The 21,041-nt window shown below is 38.1% G+C and overlaps 1 protein-coding gene across 1 annotated transcript in view; it reads right to left on the reverse strand.

The window, feature by feature from the left end:
* ALDH1A2 (aldehyde dehydrogenase 1 family member A2) overlaps nt 1–21,041 on the reverse strand; it is a 126,958-nt gene that overhangs the window by 27,848 nt on the left and 78,069 nt on the right. The window contains exons 5-7 of the mRNA XM_002717704.6: nt 17,100–17,161; nt 14,947–15,075; nt 14,707–14,820 (exon numbers count right to left, since the gene is read on the reverse strand). Coding sequence (XP_002717750.1) covers nt 14,707–14,820; nt 14,947–15,075; nt 17,100–17,161 — 305 coding nt within the window. The remainder of the gene's footprint in view (nt 1–14,706; nt 14,821–14,946; nt 15,076–17,099; nt 17,162–21,041) is intronic.

Here is a 21,041-nt window from a genome sequence, read left to right on the forward strand (position 1 = left end):
TGAAGAATTTCCTATGTTACTATAAAGCTACAGTAACCAAAATAGTGTGATATTGGTGGACAGACATATGATCAGTGAAAGAAAACAGCGAGTCTATAAAGAGATCTAAACATATATGGACAAGTCATGCTTGAATGAGGCTTGAAGGCAACTAAATGGTAATAGGACAGTCTTCCTAACAAATGGTGCAGGAACTACTGCCATCCATATTAATGTGTGTATATATATAGCCCTTACCTTACAACATACACAGAAATTAACTCAAAATAGAACACTTAGGCTTAAATGTATAACAAAAAGCCATAAAACTCGTAGAGGAAAACACAGATAAAAATTTTTGTGATCTTACATTAGGTAAAGATTTCTTAGACATGGTACCAAAAGCCTAATCCATAAAATAATTTGATAAACTGAACATCATCAAAATTAAGAATTTATGCTCTTCAAAAACTGTTAAGAGAATGAAAACACAAGCCAAAGATTGATAGATAATATTTACAAAGTATACAGGACTTGCATCTAGAATATATAAAAACTTTCAAAATTCAACAAAAAGAAAAAAACTCACCACTTCTAATTGGGTAAAGACTGAAAGACACCTCACCAAAGACTATACAGTAGCAAATATGCAAACTAAAATATGCTCAACAATAGAGAAATGAACATTTAAGCCACATTGAGAAAAAACTTTATACCTATTTGAATGGCTACAAATTAAAGGACTGCCAATACCAAATGTTGGCAAGAATGGGAAGGAGCTGGAAGTCTTACATGAGTACATCACTGTAAGGAATATAAAACTGTACAACCACTTTGGAACACAGTTTAGAAGTTTTTTTAACCTATCATATCCATCCATTCTACTTCCAGGTATTTACCCAAAAGAAAAGCATATATTTATATATCTGTATTTCTATATGAATGTTCACAGAAGCTTTTATTTTTAGTAGTTCCAAACTGAAAACAATCCAGATGTCTATCAACAGCTAAATGGAGTATTACTCAGCAATAAAAAAAACAATGAATTATTAATATACAAAACAATACAGATGGATCTCAAAATAATTGTGCTGAGAAAAACAGCCAGACAAAACAATATACACTGTTTTTTTCCATCACATAAAATTCTAGAAAGTACAAATAATAAACAGTACCAGAAAACACATCATTGTCCAGAAATGTGGGGCTGGGGATAGAGGGAGAGATTATAAAGCAGCACTTGGAAAATTCTGAAGATGATTGCCAAAACTATGTTGATGGATAAGATATATATGTCAACACTAAGCTGTACATTTTAAGTATATAACATCCACTGTATATCAATTATATCTCAATAAAGCTATGGTAATGATACATTAATAATATAAGTATTACTTTATTAGAGCATGTATGCTATGTATGTCTTTGTTGTCTTTAGTGGACTAATGGCAGAGAAACTATATTGAATTTATGACTACTTAAAATATGATTTAATGGTTTTAACAGGACAATTAAACAAATGAGGAAAATTTAATTACAATCATTTTAAAGTAATTAGAATTTGAAAAGGAACAAAATAATGAAAAGAAATGAACTTTAAGCAAAGCTAAAGTGATGATAGCAAAGAAGAGCTCAGGGGACAATACAATAAATTACAATGATTGGAATGAAATGGAGGCAACATTTGAGATTATTAATCTAAGAAGAAAGCATCATAGTCACAGAAGTTGATCATTTCCATTTACTTATTTACATAAATAAGGTAGAAAAAAATCACTGAGCTAAGGACTCACTAGGTAGACTAAAGGAAGAAAAGTTCATTACAGACAGAAAAATGTCACACGCAACGTCATGAAACTGTGAAAGACACATACCATTTGGGGGTCTGTAAGCAGACTGGTGGGGCCAGCATGCCTGGCAAGGCACAGCAGGTGAAGGGGGCGAAGACAGCAAGGGCCAGGTTATGTATTAACTTGTCTGTTAATCTAAGGAGTTCAGACATCGTCTAGCAGGTGGTGGATGTCTAAGTAGAGATCTCCATTCTGCACTCAAGTTTAGAGCTCAAAAGACAGGTTAATAATTATACGGGAGCTATTTCTGCAAAATATCCTAAATCAAACTGATTCACTCTTTTGATTATTTTCATATAGGTAAATAAAGAATTTAATTGATCAGTCAATTTACCACAGATGAAAAAATCTTGTAGGCTGACAGTCTTGCGGGAGAAGGAAGAGAGCCAGAGTAGGAAGTAACTAGTTAACTTCCATGTTCAGAAAGCCAGTTATTACTGAAATGAATCTTGACCTAAGGAATACTGCTATACACAGATAAGGAATAAATCAACAAGAATTGCTTAAGAAGAAAGTACGACCAGCTCAGCCGTGAGGGTAAAATTTCCTATAAGTCCATCAGCTAAACATTCTACACAAGGGACGTAATTGTCCTGGGTACATAATGGTGCCGTGAGACAGAACAGGAGCTGCACTAACCTTAGAGACTCCTCTGATGACCAGAACTGCAGCACAGAAGAAACAGAGGAGAGAGGGAGGGACAAACTCATAAAAAATTCAGGTGCTTTTTCCAACAATCACCTCTATGCAGTCTCTGTATGCTGGGTGAGTCCAGTTCCTTCATTTGCATAGTATAGAGTAACTTGTGGGCATCTTTATACACCAGGCAGAGTAGTGACTCAAAAGCTTATTGGATGACACAAGAAATCTTAGTTCTGAGATTATCAAAGTCATCTCTCTATTGCAACTAGAAACCTCAGTGATGCTTTTCTGGACTAAAGAGCTGCTCTAGAATGAGAGTGCTTCAGAAAGCTTACAGAAATAATGAAACTAAGAGAAGTGGTGCAAAACTTTAAAATACAGGCAGGTTTTTTTTTCATAAAATTATTTTTCAATGAGCTTTTTGAAGATCCCTTGTTTACAAGGAAGAAGAACAAAATAAAATGTAATTAACTACAAACAGATTGAGAAATGGCACAGGAGATATTATGTTACCTGTTTATGAGGTGTAGCTTATACAAATAAGTTTTACTACTTCATAGTTGCCCTGTGTGAATCACAGCTTCATCCTGAGAAATACAATCAAAGCAGACCTCTGTTCACACCTCAGGAAGATCCTCTGCCTTCAGCCAGCTGTTTACCAGGTCACCAATACTATATAGTTTTGCAGTTTGTATGAATCTTTAGAAGTTTGCAATGTTTAATATAATACCAGCATTTCTGTTTGTTTCTTTGCTGAGTAATTCGGAATGCTTGATGATGCCTTGGTTTGTTAATCTGATTTTAAATTCATTTTCCCCCCTTAATGTGTTTAGGAGAGATAACTGCTGGAATAAAACTACAGACATAGAAGGCAAAATGAATGATACCTTTGGGGTTATACAAGTGTTCTATTTTTACACAAACAAATTCAGAACTAATTCTTTTTCTCAAAGAGGCCCTAAGAACAGGTTCTGGAGTATGCCCAAGTATTCGAATTATGTATAAACTAGTGATTCTTGAACATCAAGGAACAAAAGAATTACTAGAAAAGCTTATTAATACAAGAATCCTGATCTCATTTACAAAGTTTCCAATTTGGAAGACTTTGGGTGTTGCCCAGAAATCTAGATTTTAACAAGCATTTCTCCTACCCCCACCACCATAGGTGATGTGGCCCTAAAAATAAGAATAAAATAAAGATGAAAACAGTGGTAACTGGAGAACACCACAGTTTTCTGCGAATATATTTCTCTCTACACCAAAATCCAATACTGGAAAACCCAGGTTGAAGGAGTGCCCACTCCTCAACTGTAGTCACAGCAATAAATCATAACTGAGTTAATAGGTACCAAGCAACCTCTTCTAAATACCCCCTACAAAGAAAAAGGATTGAAAATGGGTTTGTACAAGCAAGCACTCAGGCAGACTTCCAAAAAATGAAACAGAAGAGCAAACACACACAAAAAACATTTATTAGAAGCCAAACATATTTGTAAAAATATTTATAAAAGCCACAAAACAAACTCAAAGAAAGTAAAGCTGCCAGAGAAGAACAGGAATTAGTTCAACAGATATATTATTTGCAAATGGATGTTTCAGATTCAACTAATATTTACTGAGTTCTTAAAGTGTGCCAAGTATATGATTGGAACTTTCAAATATATTTAATTCACAAATAACCCTGAATGAGGTTACTGATAAGCAATCTTAGTAGATGTAGAAATGAAAGACCAAAGAGAATAAATACTTTGCCAAAGATCACATACAACAGGAAGACTGGAATTTGATCTATGATTTGTTGAATCCAATGCCCTTTCTATTATACCAAGCATAAATTGTTCTGGAACCTCATCTAAAAATAAATAGAAAACAGTAAATATTTATTGACACTTTACTGAAAACTAGGCCCTGTGCCTAGCACCTTAAATAAATTAGTTATTTCACTCTTATAATCTATGATAATATCTACAAATAAGAAAGCTTAGGCCTTCAGAGATTTAAAAAAATAATATGTACCATGAATGAATCCATACAACCATAATAGATGTATTAATTAGGCTACGTCCAATATGACTAGGCAGAGTCCAATATGACTCTGACATATCTAATATTGATTGCATTTACAATTTGAAGACTATTTCTTACTGAAAAAATGATTATTTCCTCTAGTCTTCTTGATAGAAAAAGAGTATAGTGCTGCAAATGCAGTGCTCTCTCAAGCTTTCATTTTAGCAAGCACAGAAAAGCACCTTATTTTCTTTTTAAGTGACTTTCAATAAAGAAGGAGAGAACTGAATTCAACCTGAATTACATTAAACTTCCTAAACTAATGTAAAATTCTGTGAGGAGTATTTGTGGATCATCAGGTTTATCAGACTTTGATCATTAACTGTAGCCTAAGAATTCTCTTTGCTCATGGTAAGCCATAGATGCAGTTTGTAGATGGAAATTAACTTGGCCTGATTGTGACTTACAGCAATATAATAGCTAGCGTGGGCTCACCCTACCAAGTGTTGAGGAGCCTAAGAAACCAGACATACATTAACTCCTCAACACGTCCCATCTGATATGATTTGGAGTTTTAGGGCTAGACTTCTGCTCAACTTGGGCTTTTCATAACCCATTAAGGAGACTCTTTTTTTTTTTTTTTTTTGACAGGCAGAGTGGACAGTGAGAGAGAAAGAGACAGACAGAAAGGTCTTCCTTTTTGCCGTTGGTTCACCCTCCAATGGCCACTGCGGTCAGCGCCCTACGGCCAGCACATCGTGCTGATCTGAAGCCAGGAGCCAGGTGCTTATCCTGGTCTCCCATGCGGGTGCAGGGCCCAAGCACTTGGGCCATCCTCCACTGCACTCCCGGGCCACAGCAGAGCTGGCCTGGAAGAGGGGCAACCGGGACAGAATCCGGCGCCCCGACCGGGACTAGAACCCGGTGTGCCGGCGCCGCAAGGCGGAGGATTAGCCTAGTGAGTTGCGCGCCGGCCCATTAAGGAGACTCTTAAAGAGAATTAATTTAAAATTTTAAACTCTAGAGTTTAAATGCTGTTAAAAGTGGAATTGCTAGAAAGACAAAAATAGCAAGAACTGCATTTGCTATTGAGAGGGAACAACGTACTTTTAATTGCTGTTCTATACTCCAGCAATAACACACACACACACACACACACACATTGAGCTTGTGTGAAAATTCTGGGAAAGATTTTGAGAATGATACCAGTACTTGTTGATTATCTGTAATATCCCCACAGCTGGCATTTCTTTCTTCCAAGTTATTTTTATACTTGGTTCCCAAGCCATTATAATTTCATTCTCTAAGAGATCACTAATAAGAGAAAAGGAGCATAGACCTAAATTCTTCCCACTGTGGGATTAAAATGTAGCTTTATCTTCTCTTTAAAATATTACCTTTGAATGAAATGGCATTTATGCTAAATGAACAGATACATTGGAAAACTATGTCAAACAAGAGAATTTCAGTTCTAGCCTTTGCCTCAGAATTATCTTGAAAGTCAGGAAATTTGCAAGGAAAAAGGGTACAGAATTGTTCTTCTCTTCCTCCACGTTCCCATATATGCCACACTGTAGCAGTCATGTATTAATCTGAGCTAGGCTGAACACTACAAGATTTCACCTTTGCATATCCAAATTCTAGTATAGTTCTTGACATTTAAAAGTTCAATAAATAATTGTAAAATTGAGTTGAGAGACTTTGGGTTTAAAACTATCTTATATCACAGATTATATTTTTAAAATAGAAGCCCCTTCCACATATCACATGTGATTTAAAAAAAAAGATTTTCATTTATTTGAGAGGCAGAGTTATAGAGAGAGGGTGAGACAGAGAGAAAGGTCTTTCATCGCTGGTTCATTCCCCAAATGGCCATAATGGCCCGGAACTGTGCCAATCCAAAGCCAGGAGCCAGGAGCTTCTTCTAGGTCTCCCAGTTGAGTGCAGGGGCCCAAGGACTTGGGCCATCTTCTACTGCTTTCCTAGGCCATTAGCAGGGAGCTGGATCAGAAGAGGAGCAGTCAGGACATGAACCAATGCCCATATGGACGCCAGTGCTACAGGCAGAGGCTTGGCTTATAATGCCACAGCGCCAGTCCCCACATGTGATTTAAAGAGACTAAACTTGGAATTTTGAAGTGAATTTTAGGAAAAAGGGGACAACAATGTAGTTAGAACAGTCTATGACCTTTCAGAATTGGATACTTTTGGGGGCCAGCATTGTGGTGTGGCAGGTCAAGTCTCCGCTTGTGATGCCAGCATCCCATAATAGTTCCGGTATATGTCACAACTGCTCACTCCTCTTCCAACCCAGCTCTCTGCTAAAGGCCTGGGAAACCAGTGGAAGATGGTCCAAATGCTTGGGCCCCTGTACCTGTGTGGGAGACCCAGAAGCAGCTCGTGGCTCCTGGCTTTTGATTGACCCTGCTTCGGTCATTGTGGTCATTTGGGGAGTGAACCAGTGGATGGAAGACCTTTCTGTCTCTCCCTTTCTGTCTCTGTAACTCTACCTCTCAAATAAATAAATAAAAGCTTTAACGAATGCTTTTTCTAAGTCTATGGGATGATTATATCATTCTTGTCTTTTATGCCATTAATATGGAATATATACATTGAGTTTTCTTTTTATATTAAACCAACCTACATTCTTAGAATAAATTGCACTCAGTTGTTGTATATAATCCTTTTTCATATATTGATATTCTGTTTGCTTTTGTTGAAGATTTCTGTAACTATATTAATCATAAGGAATAAGGAGTGTCCCCTTGACACATCAACTTTGACTCTGAGACTGAACTTTTATTTAACAAGTTCAGTGTTTCCTCTCTCATACAACCAACAGAGTGTTTTTTGCTATACATCAGGTACTAGCTGAGGTACTGAAGAGAATGCCTAAGGGATAAACTCCAAAGAGAATGCCCTGATATGCAAATGATATGCAAGTTAGATCATCCAGAGAGCTTTTTAAAAGTATTTATGAAACTAAACTACTATTTAAATATTCTATACCACATACAAATTTTCTTACTCCAAATGTCCTTAGGTTATAGTCTAAAGACTTCAGTTATCTCAACTGAAGTAGATAAAGTTGTAACTCACTAACCACCGTACATCCAAGCTGAAGCAATGATAACCTATGAGCATAAGGGTAATTTGATATTGCATGAAACATAGAGAAAATCAAAGAACTAGATCAAAATTAATAAGAAGGAGCCATGGAGACTACTGCTTCTAGTCATGATTGAGTAACTGGTGCTGATTTGTCCTACCATCTTCAACAAGAAAATTATAAGAAATTGAATTCTTCAAACGTTGGACAAGATCAATATGGAACTGTGATTTAGTGACAAATGAAACAAATAAGAGACATACGTTTTGCCAAGAGACTTCCTAGATTGCCTTATAGGATGAGAAGACCAAAGCAAAACAAGCCAGTCTCACTGAGTTGATAAAATAGAGGTTGGAGCCCATGGACTCTGACAACTTTGAGTGCCAGAGAGACATAACAAAGCCCAGGAATCCACCCATCCACACTGGAGGTCCTGTTGAGTCCTGGGCTGAATGCTAAGCTGGGAATGTTCGGGTTGAGACTTGAGACTACAGAAGATTGGACCAAAAAAAAAACAAATATCAAGAAATCTGTATGCTGAATAATTCCCAGAACTCAGACAGGGCTGGAGACATTTGAGTTCTGAGAATGGAAAGTCCTTGTTGAACCCCCAGAAGAATCTCAGTAAGGATAAAACAGTCCTAACAAAGCTTAAAAAGTTAAGTCTCAGAAAGTCAAGCTGAACCACAAGGACTTACCCACCAGTCAGGAAAAAAGGCCTGTCACTCTTTAAAGAATGACAACAAAATCCATATGTTCAACAAAATAATGGCCACAGTGTCCAGGATCTTTTCAAAAAATTAACAGAAATGAAAAGAAACATAGTCAGGAAAAACATGAGGCAATATAAATAAATCCAGGTATTGCCAAAATATTAAAATTAACAGATATGGACATTAAAAGCTATTGGTATAGGTGTGGTACAGCAGGGTAAGCCATCACCTGGGATGGCCGCATCCCACATCAGTCTATCTCATGCAGACCCTGGCTACTCCAAACTTCCAATTCCGCTTCCCACTGATAAGCCTGTGGGACAGCGGATGATGGCCCAGGTGCTTGCATTTCTGCCCCCAACATGGGAGATTCAGATAGAGTTCCTGGTTCCTGGTTTCAGCTTGGCTCACTGTGGGCATTTGGGGAATAAAGCAGCAGATGTAAGATCTCTCTCTCTCTCTCTCTCTCTCTCTCCCCACCCCCATTCTCCCTCTGTCACTCAGCCTTTCAAATAAGTCTTTTTAAAAACTAAATATCAAAAGTCTGTCTAAAAAATTAAAAACAGGAACACAAAGAGGAAATATATAAAAAAGAATCCATAGAACTTCTAGAGCTTAAAAATGTAGTATAATGTCAGGTGATTTAATGTAGATGTAACTGGAAAGGGAAGTGGGAGGCAAAATATATTTGAAAAAATATTTTTGAAGAAATAATGGTCAAAATATCTCCAAATTTGGAGAAACCTATAATATTCACAGACCCTAAAATTTTAAGAACTACAAGACATAAAATTACAAAAAAACCACATCACAATAAACTACTGAAAAGTAGTAAAAATATCTTAAAAGCAAGCCAAGAAAAAAGCATTATATACAATAAAACAAAGGTAAGAATGATTACTGATGTCTCAGAAACACTGCAGGTCAGAAGAACTAGAATGACATCGTTATAGTCTTCAAATTACAGAATTGCAATTCTATATGGCAAAAAAGGTTATTTTTTAAATGAAGATGTAATAAAGATATTTTTAGACAAATGCTGACAAAATTAATCACTAATAACCATTCACTGCAAGAAATACTAAAGAAAGATCTGTACAGATCAGGAAAATGATACCAGAAGGAAACTAGGGCCTACACCCAAAAAAAAAAAAAAAAAAAAAAAGGTGGGGGAGGAGGTTGTCAGGAATGAGTAGTATGGGAGTGAGTATAAAATAACTGTTCTTTCATTAAGAAAATTTATAAACAAAAACAATGGAGGGGCTGGCGCTGTGGCGCAGCAGGTAAAGCTGTTGCTTGCAGTGTCAGTATCCCATATGGGTGCTAGTTCTACTCCTGGCTGCTCCATTTCCCATCCAGCTCTCTGCTATGGCCTGGCCTGGGAAAGCAGTTGAAAATGGCCCAAGTCCTTGGGCCCCAGCACCCACGCTGGAGACCTGGAAGAAGCTCCTGGATCCTGGCTTCGGATCAGTGCAGCTCCAGCCATTGTGGCCAACTGGGGAGTGAACCATCAGATGGAAGACCTCTTTCTCTCTCTGCCTTTCCTTCTCTCTGTGTAACTCTGACTTTCAAATAAAATAAATAAATCTTAAAAAAATAAAAACAGTTGAAATTCATTGCGGGGCATGTAACATATGGAAAAGTAAACTACAGTGCACCGATAGTACAAAGAACTGGATGAGGAACAGAGTGATACTGTTGTACAGTTATCACATTCTTTATGAAGTAACCTAACACTATACAGGGTAGACTGAGACTACGACGCAAGTTGAAAACACTAACAACTACTTAAAAAAGAGGTCTACCTGATCATTCAAAATAGAAGACAAAGTGCAGTGCTAACATGACTCAATTCTTCCAAAAGAAGGCAGTACAAAGAGGAGAAAACTAACCAAAAACCAGATAGGACAAAAAGAAAACAAAAATCAAGATGGGGGACTTAAACCTGATGGAATCAATAATACATTAAATGTTGAACAATAACTCACACACACACACACACACTACACAGGGGAGTACGCATTTTATCGTTCCATTGACACAAAATCTTAAAATAGGCAACCTTAATATAAAAGCTCAGTGGCTGTCTGGGGCCAAAAGTATTAGCCACAAAGAGGCATAAGAAATCTCCACAGGGTTGTGCAGTACTCTACGTCTTGATTTGAGTGGTAGTTACATGGGTGTGTGTAAACAGCTATGTAAGGAGATGTAAATTGTGCTTCAATAACATCACTTAAACTGTTAAAAAGAGATATTTAAAGATTTAAGCCCAAGAACCCTTAGAACAATTGCTTATGATTTAACTGACTCATATTACAACTTTCTGTTAGTCATGAAAGATGAAGTTCCTTCTATTCAGTATAGTTTTCCCCTACATGATACTGTAACTTTAAAAAGTGCTTAGTTTTTCTATTTAAATGTCATGGAAGGCGGCTGGCACTGTGGCACAGCAGGTTAAGCTGCCACCTTCAGTACCAGCATCCCATATGGGCACCAGTTTGATGCCAGCTGTTCTATTTCCGATCCAGCTCCCTGCTAAGGTGCCTGGGAAAGCAGCAGAGGGTGGCCCAAGTATGTGGGAGTCTCAGAAGAAGCTCCTGGCTCCTGGCTTTGGCCTGACCCAACCCTGGTGGTTCAACCAGCAGATGGAAGAGTGCTCTCTCTCTACACACACACACTGTAACTCTTTCAAATACATAAATAAATTTTTTTTAAATGTCATAGAAGAATATATTAAGTAACATAGCAATTATAATAGATGCCTAAGGCCTATTTAATGACATCAGTGATGAACACTACAGGACAAAGAACTGAATAGCTGTTTACCATGTTCCGGATGAGAGGTTAATATAACTGAGAGCACTTACCTGCAATTTAATACAGACATGCAATATTAGTCAAAACTCCAAAGTGAGTTTTTGGGGGGGAGGCAAGTTGCTTAGAAAATCAATCTGAAATTCCATCTGGAAAAATAAACTTCCAAAAATAACCAAAAGATTTTATAAAACCAAGTAAGAAGGCATCTCTATATCATCTTAGAAAACTTAATTTTAAAGTGGTCTGTTACTTTTGAAAGAGTTAAATAAAATTATTGAGTTCTGAAACAGAAAAATATATATAGAAATTTATCATGTAATGTTACATTGTATTCAAATAAGTTGCAAAGGGGTACATGGTTTAATAAATGATATTAAGTAACTGACTGTTCATCTATAAAAAACACTTGCCCACCATCTTTCATTATCCATGAAAATACATTACAAATTAAAGATTTAAACAAAAAAATTAAATTGAAAGAAAATGTTAAGGATAATTTGTATAATTTTGAGGGATTTTTGCTGAGATGATAGGAAATCCAGAAAGAATGAAAGACATTACTATGTGAACTTAAAATTTGTGCATGGCAAACAATTCTATTTTAAAAAAAATTAAAAATCAAACAGCAAACGAACTCACATTTGTAGATTCTACAACAAAAACTCAATATGCTTAACACATAAAGAAATCATACAAAAGAAACTCATCACTCTAATGTATTCTTGTTAAGTGAGTAGAAATATAAATATCCTTTTATTTCAGAATTTCACTTCTGGAAATATATCCAACAGAGTATCTAACACACACATACACGCACACATGCACACAACAAATGATAAGTTTTCTGAGATTTCGCAGGATTTATATTTCAGTAGTCTAATAGGAAAAACAGTAAAGAACCAAAAACAAAATTCCTAAAGTGTCCATTAATGGAATATTAACTAAATCATGATATAATGAAACAGTCCATGTGGCTACTAAGAAGGATGATTTAGATACTGACATGAAAGTTATATTTCATTTTATATATTATGGCCTCATTCTTATTAAAAACTTTTATTTTACAAAACTATATGCTAGAAGTCAGTCAATCGGGACCACCAGAAAAAGAAGGTGAAAGTAGTAAAAGATACATTAAATGTTTCATTTTAGTTTTAAAAGTATATATATTCATTCTCCAGGCTTTTGTAATAGGACCAAGAACTGTTCTCTCATAATGGGTCCACTTGTCCTCTCTGATCAGATCATGTCCCTAGAACACTATTAAAAGAGTTCAGTTTAAAGTGAAGTGGGGACTTAAAAACATCTGCGAGGCAATTCAGGTGCACGCTCTATCTACATTTATATTTTCCCCCAATCTTTTACAATTGTCTTGCCACTCCTGATTGCCTTTTTTCTTAGCATCTATCCCACAGAAAATATTTTCAAGCATTACACTGAGTTTACATAGGAACAATTCTCTTTCACAATAACATTTTACTTTATACACATATCACTAAATTGCAAAATTGCTTTAACACATACAACTGAAATAAAAGTTTGGAAACAAACAAGATTAACTCTTGAAAAACATAAAAGTCAATCATTTCTAACTGAATTAATATTAAAGCTTATTAATCAACTTCTTATGAAATTTATTAACATGAGTTATTTTAACCAAATGCCATTAACTCTGTTCTAACTGATATAATCATATTTCTACTTGTGCTGTCCCATATGGTACCACTAGCCACACACAGCTATGCAACACCTGAAATGTGGCTAGTCTGAATTGAGATGTGCTACAATGTAAAAACACATCCCTTATTTCAAAGACCTCATATGAAAAAGGAATGCAAAATAGTACATTAACTTAATTCTTATATTGATTATATGATGGAATGATAATATTTTAGACATGATGCATTAAATATAAATCATTAAAACCGATTTCACTTATATTTTTTAATGTGGCTAACTGTGTATCTTCAATGAAAAATGTTGCTCATTCTATTTCTACTAAGTAGCACTATTCTAGACCTGCGCACATCCTTTGTTCAATGATGGTGTCATCCGTGAGATTCCATGTAAGTGGATGAGTTGGATTGTCTCTTTTATCATGTTACTTGAGTCAAAGACATATTAGAGTAACATTCTATAAGTTTCCTAAGCAGTCAGTCTTGTGATTCCACATCAGGGGTCTGTCAGATTATGACCATTCCACGGACCAAATTTGGCCTGCTGCCTGTTTTGGTATAACCTACAAGCTAACAACAAATATGCATTTTTAAATGATTGGAAAATAAAGCAAGATTAATATTTTGTGATTCATATATATTAAATATTAGGACCAGTATTTTGGCACAGTGGGTTAAACCACTGTCTACAGTGCTGGCATTCCACATGAGCACTGGTTCAAGTCTTGGCTACTTTGCATTTTTGCTCCAGCTCCTTGCTAACATGCCTGGGAAAGCAGCAGAATATGTTCAAAGTGCTTGGGTCCCCCCCACCCACATGGGAGACTTGGAGTTCCAGGCTCCTGGCTTCAGCCTGGCCCGGGCCTGGCCTTTCTAGCTATTTAGGGAGTAAACCAGTGGACTGAAAATTTCTCACTTTCTGTCTGTCTCTTTCTCTATAACTCTGCTTTTCAAATAAATTAATTACTTTTGAAAATTAAATGAAATTCAGATTTCCATGCCCAAAAAGTTTTACTGACATTTAGCCATGTTCATCAGTTTTATTTTTAAAAAAGATTTATTTATTTATTTATTTATTTGAAAGGCAGTAACAGAGAGGCAGAGGCAGAGACAGAGAGAGAGGTCTTCAATCTGCTGGTTTACTCCCCAAATGGCCAAAATGACCTGAGCTGAGCCATTCTGAAGCCAAGAGCTTGGAGCTTCTTCCAGGTCCCCAACGTGGGTACAGGGGCCCAAGAACTTAGGCCATCTTCTACTGCTTTTCCAGGCTGTAGGCAGAGAGCTTGATTTGAAGTGGAGAAGCTGGGACTCCAAGCAATGCCCATATGGGAGGCCAGCACTGCAGGCGATGGGTTTACCTGGTAGGCCACAGTGATGGCCCCTCATCAGTTTATTATCTATTACTGCTTGGTGCTATAAGAGCATGGTTAAGTAGCTGCAAACAAGCTCTCCAACATTTACTACCTGACTTTACAGAAAAATATTAGTTGACTCCTGCTCTGTGTCCTCCCTTATGGCTCATGGGACACAGACATCGGTTCCATCTACAGGACTTGATGAAACAATGAAAACAGAAAGCTCTATTTCCCTTATCTCTACCAGAGACTTCAGATTTTCAGCTTCTTAATTTGCTTCTGTCATTATTGTTCTTGACTCAAAGTGTCCAAACAGTAGCTTCTGGGACAGTGTTTACACAAATGGCATCAGAGCAGTGTGCTCAGAGAAATGGTGAACATGCACCTTGGCTTTGCCATTCACCAACGTTCTGTATGTAATGCCAGTGTTTCCTTTGTGAGCTTGAGCACTCGCTGCCCGTTTGATTTTCAGTATATGGGTACGATTTTCAGTGTTCTTTCATCTCCTCTACCCATTCTCAGGACAGTTCCTCAACCCATGGTTGTTCAGGCACCTACCTCAGTAGATCCTGTGAACGCAATCTTGTCTATGCCAATGTGAGAAGCTATTGCTGCCCCAGCTGTTGGCCCGTATCCTGGCAAAATATTGATGACTCCAGGTGGAAAGCCAGCCTAAGAAAACAGGGTTGGAGGAAATGTGGCTTGTGAAAGCTGATGCATCACGTTAAATGGGACATGCTCTAGCAAATTCCAACTGTTCGGGGAATCGGAACCATACCTCAAGTCAATTTCTCTTACCTCTTTGATAAGGGCTCCCATGTACAGTGCACTGAGTGGTGTCTGCTCTGCCGGCTTAATGACTACTGTATTGCCGCAGCACAGGGCTGGAGCAATTTTCCAGGCAAACATCAGCAGGGGGAAGTTCCACTGAAAGGAATAAACTCAAGGTTGATAGATGGAAAAATATTCCTCTACTACTTTGTTTTCAAGCTGTGACTTCTCAAATTTCTCTAGCTAGTCCTCAACATAAATCTTGTCCACCACAAAGTATAGATGTTTGGATTTGTAATACTTCCTTAAGAACAGAAAAGCACTGACCTAAAAAAAGTTCTCCTTTTCCCTCTGTTCAACAGATTACTATATTTCAACTACCCACCAAAAGAAATCTCATTGCAAAAAAGGGAGTTCTGTTTTTTCTTTGTTTTGTTTTAGTCTCTCATTGTTGCTGTTTATGTATTTTTTAAATTGTGCTTTGGTTCCAATAAGCTCTTGTGTATGAAAACTTGTTCTTGCATTTGGGATTTTTACACCAGGATTTTCACACTGCTGAGAAAGTTCTTCATTGCCAAAGAATGAGAAAAGGAAATTCCAGCTGTAAATTATATTTAAGTCACTGAGTTTTTCAAGGTAGCACTTCACTCTTTACATACATATTTTATCACAGAACACCATTACAAAAAATAAAGTATCTCCACTGAGGAGTATGCAAATTTTTTTGTTTCCTTTTTCCTGTCAAATAAGCTAATGGAGACTGCAATATATTTTTGTGAGTATAAGAACTCAGAGTCTAAAATAGTTTAAACTGGTTTTCATAGGATCCTAAGCTTGCATTGTCATCAACTCAGGCATGAGTCTTAGCACTATCAGGTGTCATTGATAATTTCATTAGGAGAGAAAACAGAATTCCTGGTCGCCTGGCTTCGGCCCCTGACCACAACGTGTTTCTGCCTGAAGCACCTCAGCTGCCACCCTTGAAGGATTCTCACTGGCTCTGGCAAGCTTGCAAAAATATACAAGTGTCTTGCCTTCACCAAACACCCAGTTTCTTTTCCCTTTAGTTGTTTATAAACTTGGGAGTCCACGGTGATGTTTTAATTCCATCTACAGTATATAAATCTTGGAGGGCAGTAATTGAGCTGGAGCTAGCTGACAAGCAATTCTTGTCCTGTCAGTGACGCTGTAGCCCTGGGAGTCTGGGGAAGGCAGGAAGAGCAGGTTTGAATCCCACAATCCAAGGACAGAACTCACCCTTGAGCTAATCCAAATAGGATTTCCCCGGGGTGCAGGATAGGGCTGGGAGCAGAAGAACTTTGACCAAACCTCTCATTTTCCCTTTTCATTCTCTAATAAATTTCACAGTATGTCAGGGCTTATCAACCATTTAAACAAGTATTAAGACCTCCCAAAAATCTTTGGCTCCCCAAACCAAAGATTATCTTGAGTTATTCTCATGTATTTTGAAAAGGGAAAAATGTCTTGTCTGTACTTCAGGAGTTTAATTTGAGCTTCCCCTTGAAGCCCCTGCCAGAAGTATTAGCTAGCACTGTTAGAAGATTCAGTGATGTTTTGTATTGTGCCAAGGGTGTGTGTGAGAGAAAGAAAAGGACAATGTTTAATGTTCCAATCCAAACACTAAGCACTACATCTATTTCCCTTTGCAAGACAGACAACAGCCCGGCATGGTTTCAATTATGACCGTGACGTTAATTGTACTGCTATGTCTTCTGCAGTGTCTTCTATCTAGATTCTTGTGAAAAGAAACAGTGGGAGAGAATGGCATTAATATACCATATAAAATAATATGCCTGGAAAGATGGTGAGCTGTAATTCTAAAAAATAAACAAGCAAATATAACAAAGCATTAATTTTCTATAAGCAGAATGGACATCCATAACCAAGGGCAGGTTATTAATACACTGTGCTTGGCTTTGCTTATTTTCATCATGAGAATTCCATGACTTGAGAACTCAACTCCTGGTAACGGAGCTGAAACCCTATTAACCTGTTCAAATAAGCATTTGCAGGGAGGCTGTTAAAGATATGTCAACAACATGAACTCAGTTTTTTCCGCAGTAATGGAAAACACACATTGCAGAGGACCATGTTTTATGCGCCTTTAAGAGAACTGGGTCAAATGAAAATAAATACGAGGTGCGAGGAGATGCACTCACTGGGATGATCTGTCCACACACTCCAATGGGTTCATGTCTTGTAAAGGTAAAGTAGTCTCCATCTGAAAGAAAGAAGCATGGTCACTCCCAACAGGGCAGGTTAGAAGAGAAAAATGCAGAGGGAGAACTTTGGTGGCAGCAAAAGTAGAAATGAAATAAAGAATCATTCTACTCTGGTGTGCCCAAAAGCTAGCAGAAGATGTCACTTGGCATAGCGTTCCTCTGGCATCTCCTGATACAGCTCCTAGACACCTAGAGATGTCTAGGACTTCGAGGGCCAAAGAAAGACAAATGTGTGACTAAATTTAAAACTAAAAGAAGTCCCGTGTTGGTGCCAGTGTTTGGTGCAGCAGCAGCTTAAGTGCCTAGTTTCAGGCTACCTCACTTCAGATCCAGCTTCCTGCTAATGCACACTCTAGGAGACAGTGGATAACTGCTCACATACTTGGACCCCTTGCCACCAACATGGAAGACCAGAAGGAGTTGTTACAGCCTCCTGGCTTTAGCCTGGCCCAGCCTTGGTGATGTAGGCCAAGAGTGAACCAGCAGATGGAAGATTCTCTCTCCCTCCGTCTCTCTGGATTTCAAAGAAAATACAAATAAATGATTTTTTAAAGAAATCCTGTGGGGTGAAACTGAAAATACAGAAAACCATGTGTCAAATTAAATATTAAAAGTATGTGGAGGGACTGGCACTGTGGTATAGTGGGCTAAGCCTCTGCCTCTGGTGCCGGAATCCCATATGAGAGCTAGTTCAAGTCCCAGCTGCTCCTCTTCCAATCTGGCTCTCTGTTATGCCCGGGAAAGCAGGGGAAGATGACCCAAGTGCTTGAGCCCTTGCAACTACATGGGAGACCCATAAGAAGCTCCTCTTTCCTGGCTTTAGATTGGTTCAGCTCTGGCCATTGCAGCCATCTGGGGGGTGAACCAGTGGATGGAAGACCTTTTTCTTAGTCTCTCCCTCTCTCTGTAACTCTACCTCTCAAATAAACAAACAAAAAAAAAAATTTAAACTGTGGAATAGTTATTTGATTTAAAAAAGGAGGTACCCCCAAATTTAAATATCTTTCTAAGTATTTTTTTAAAAAGCTAGATAAAGTGTTATGGGGCAAATTTCAAATACTAGGCAACTGGGAAAAGTGAGGAGAAAAGCTAAGATATATTTTATAACTGAAACCATGTATCAAAATGCATTCCCTGGGTACTGTGGAACATGGGCATGTCAGAGCTATTTAAAGAAGGCAAAAGTGGGGCTGGTGCAGTGGCATAGTGGGTCAAGCTGCTGTCTGCAGCACCGGTATCTCATATGGGTGCCAGTTCGAGTCCTGGCTGCTCCATTTCCAACATAGCTCCCGGCTAATGTGCCTGGGAAAGCAGCAAATGGCAGCCCACATGCTTGTGCCCTTGCACCCACATGCGATATCTGGAAGAAGCTCTTGCCTCCTGGCTCTGTCCTGGCTCAGCCCTGGCTGTTGGCAGCCATTTGGGAAGTGAACCAGTATATGGAAAACCCCTCTCTCTCTCCCTCTTCTCTGCCTCTGAGTCTCCCTTTCTGTAGCTCTGACTTTCAAATAAAATAAATATTTAAAGAAAATAAAGGAGGCAAAAGTTCACATCAAAGGCGGCCATGAGGATGTCCTTGTATCCCTAGAGCAGGGGTGGGGTACCTTTTCTCTGCCCAGGGCCATTTGGATATTTATAACATCATTCGCGGGCCATGCAAAATCATCAATTTAAAAAATTATCTGCTATGGATTTATTGAATCGTGAATCCTGCCTGTGACTGCTTTGGCAGAGGTAGAGAAAATGATTTCATGGGTCTTGTATGGTCTGCGGGCTGGATGTTCACCAGTCCTGCAGAGGTTAAAGTAAAGGATCTTAAGAGAAATTTAATAGCCATGTTTCCCTATAGGACCAATAGGCAATAGGAATAATGACTCTGGAAGTCCAAACCAAATTCTTCTTCAGGAAAATTTCATGATCTGAAAAATATTTTTATCTGAATTATATTAAATAACTGGTTGAAATAACCAAAGAATGGCTCATTTTTAATATATAGCTTTTCATTTTTCATTCCAGAACTGGACAAAATAGTTTTTCTTCGATTGCCAGACTTTTGTCTTTGTAGCTGGTATTTGTTTCCTCTTCCTAAAGCAGCCCCTTGGGAAAGTGAAGACACTCAGGAAATTCTTGGAAACACACCCCTATTAGGGAATGGAGATGAAGATGGGGACAGAAGTGTGTGGGTTCGAGGAAGAGACATGATGTAAATTAGATTGTTTATCATTGTCTCTCAACTCATCTAAGTCACTAACATTCATCACACAAAACTGTTTCAACTAAATTCAAATTACAAGTTTCAGATAATTAAAACCTCTCTCTACCCTGGACCTCTGAGCCCCAGTCCCTCTTGCTAGAATTGACTGCAGTCTGTTGCTGGTGCACCTTTCCAAAGAACTTTCATTCACATGTAAGTACACGTGGCACCATCCACCTTCTCCTTTAAAAATGCAAATGGGTAACACTGGTCAGCCTTACAGTTAATTTTTTTCATATAAGCTAACACATCTTTTCCATGGTTCATGTTTCTCCACTGGCTCAATAAATAATGGTAGTCCTTTACTCTCCTGAGGGACAACTCTCCTGGCAGCTTGGGCTGTTTTAAGTACTACTACAAAGACTATTATTTTATGTATCTCTGCATAAATGAGGCAACTTCAAAAAGTTGGTAGAATAATGGGATTAGAGGATAGGTTTATTTTGGCACAAAAAACTTGAGAGGCCGGTGCTGTGGCAAAGCACCAGTGCCTGAGAGGCAGCATCCTATATGGATGCTGGTTTAAGTCCTGGCTGCTCCACTTCTGATCAAGCTCTCTGCTATGGCCTGGGAAAGCAGTAGAAGATGGCCCAAGTCCTTGGGCCCCTACACCCACGTAGGAGACCCAGAAAAAGCTCCTGGCTCCTGGCTTCGGATAGGCCCAGCTCCAGCCTTTGCAGACATATGTGGAGTGAACCAGTGGATGGAAAACCTCTCTCTCTCTCTGCCTATCTGTAATTCTGCCTTTCAAATAAATTAATTAATCCTAAAAACAAATAAAAAATGTTTAAAAATTGAATTTCATGCATAGTTTTTTCATAATATGCATTCTCCATGAATTTTTGAAGACCATGTCTGTGGAATTTCTTGATTGATGTGTATGTGCATTTCACATTTTCATAAATACTGCCAAACTCACTTTTCAGAAAAGTTAAACAATTCATATAATTCCAACAACATTCTATTTTTTATTCTCTTTAACACTGTAATTTTTTTTATTTATTTGACAGATAGAGTTAGACAGTGAAAGAGAGAGAGACAGAGAGAAAGGTCTTCCTTCTGTTGGTTCACCCCCCAAATGGCCACTACGGCCGGAGCTACACCGATCTGAAGCCAGGAGCCAGGTGCTTCCTCCTGGTCTCCCATGCAGGTACAGGGGCCCAAGTACCTGGGCCATCCTTCACTACCTTCCCAGGCCACAGCAGAGAGCTGGACTGGAAGAGAAGCAACCGGGACTAGAACCTGGCGCCCATATGGGATGCCGGTGTCACAGGTGGAGGATTAACCAAGTGAGCCACAGCGCTGGCCCCAACACTGTAATTTTTTGAGCATTTTAATTTCAGCCAATCTGACAACTGGGAAAAATGGCATTTTGTTTTGATTTGTATTTAATGACAAGAGAATTACCATCTTTTTATGCTGACCAGCCATTTTCAATTTTTTCCCCTCCAGTATATTTCCTGTGCCATCTTTTCTATTGAGTTAGTCAACTCTTTAGTCACTTGAAGAGCTCTACAGGTATTAAGGAACTTAAGTCTCTGTCATATTACTGGAAAGATTCTTTTTCCCCAATCTGGTGTTTGTCTCTTGCCTTTGTTTTCTGCATAGTATTTTAAATGAAAAAA

Source organism: Oryctolagus cuniculus, chromosome 12, assembly GCF_051225735.1.
Source record: "Oryctolagus cuniculus isolate XC-2025 breed Fujian yellow rabbit chromosome 12, ASM5122573v1, whole genome shotgun sequence".
Classification (NCBI taxonomy): Eukaryota; Metazoa; Chordata; class Mammalia; order Lagomorpha; family Leporidae; genus Oryctolagus; species Oryctolagus cuniculus.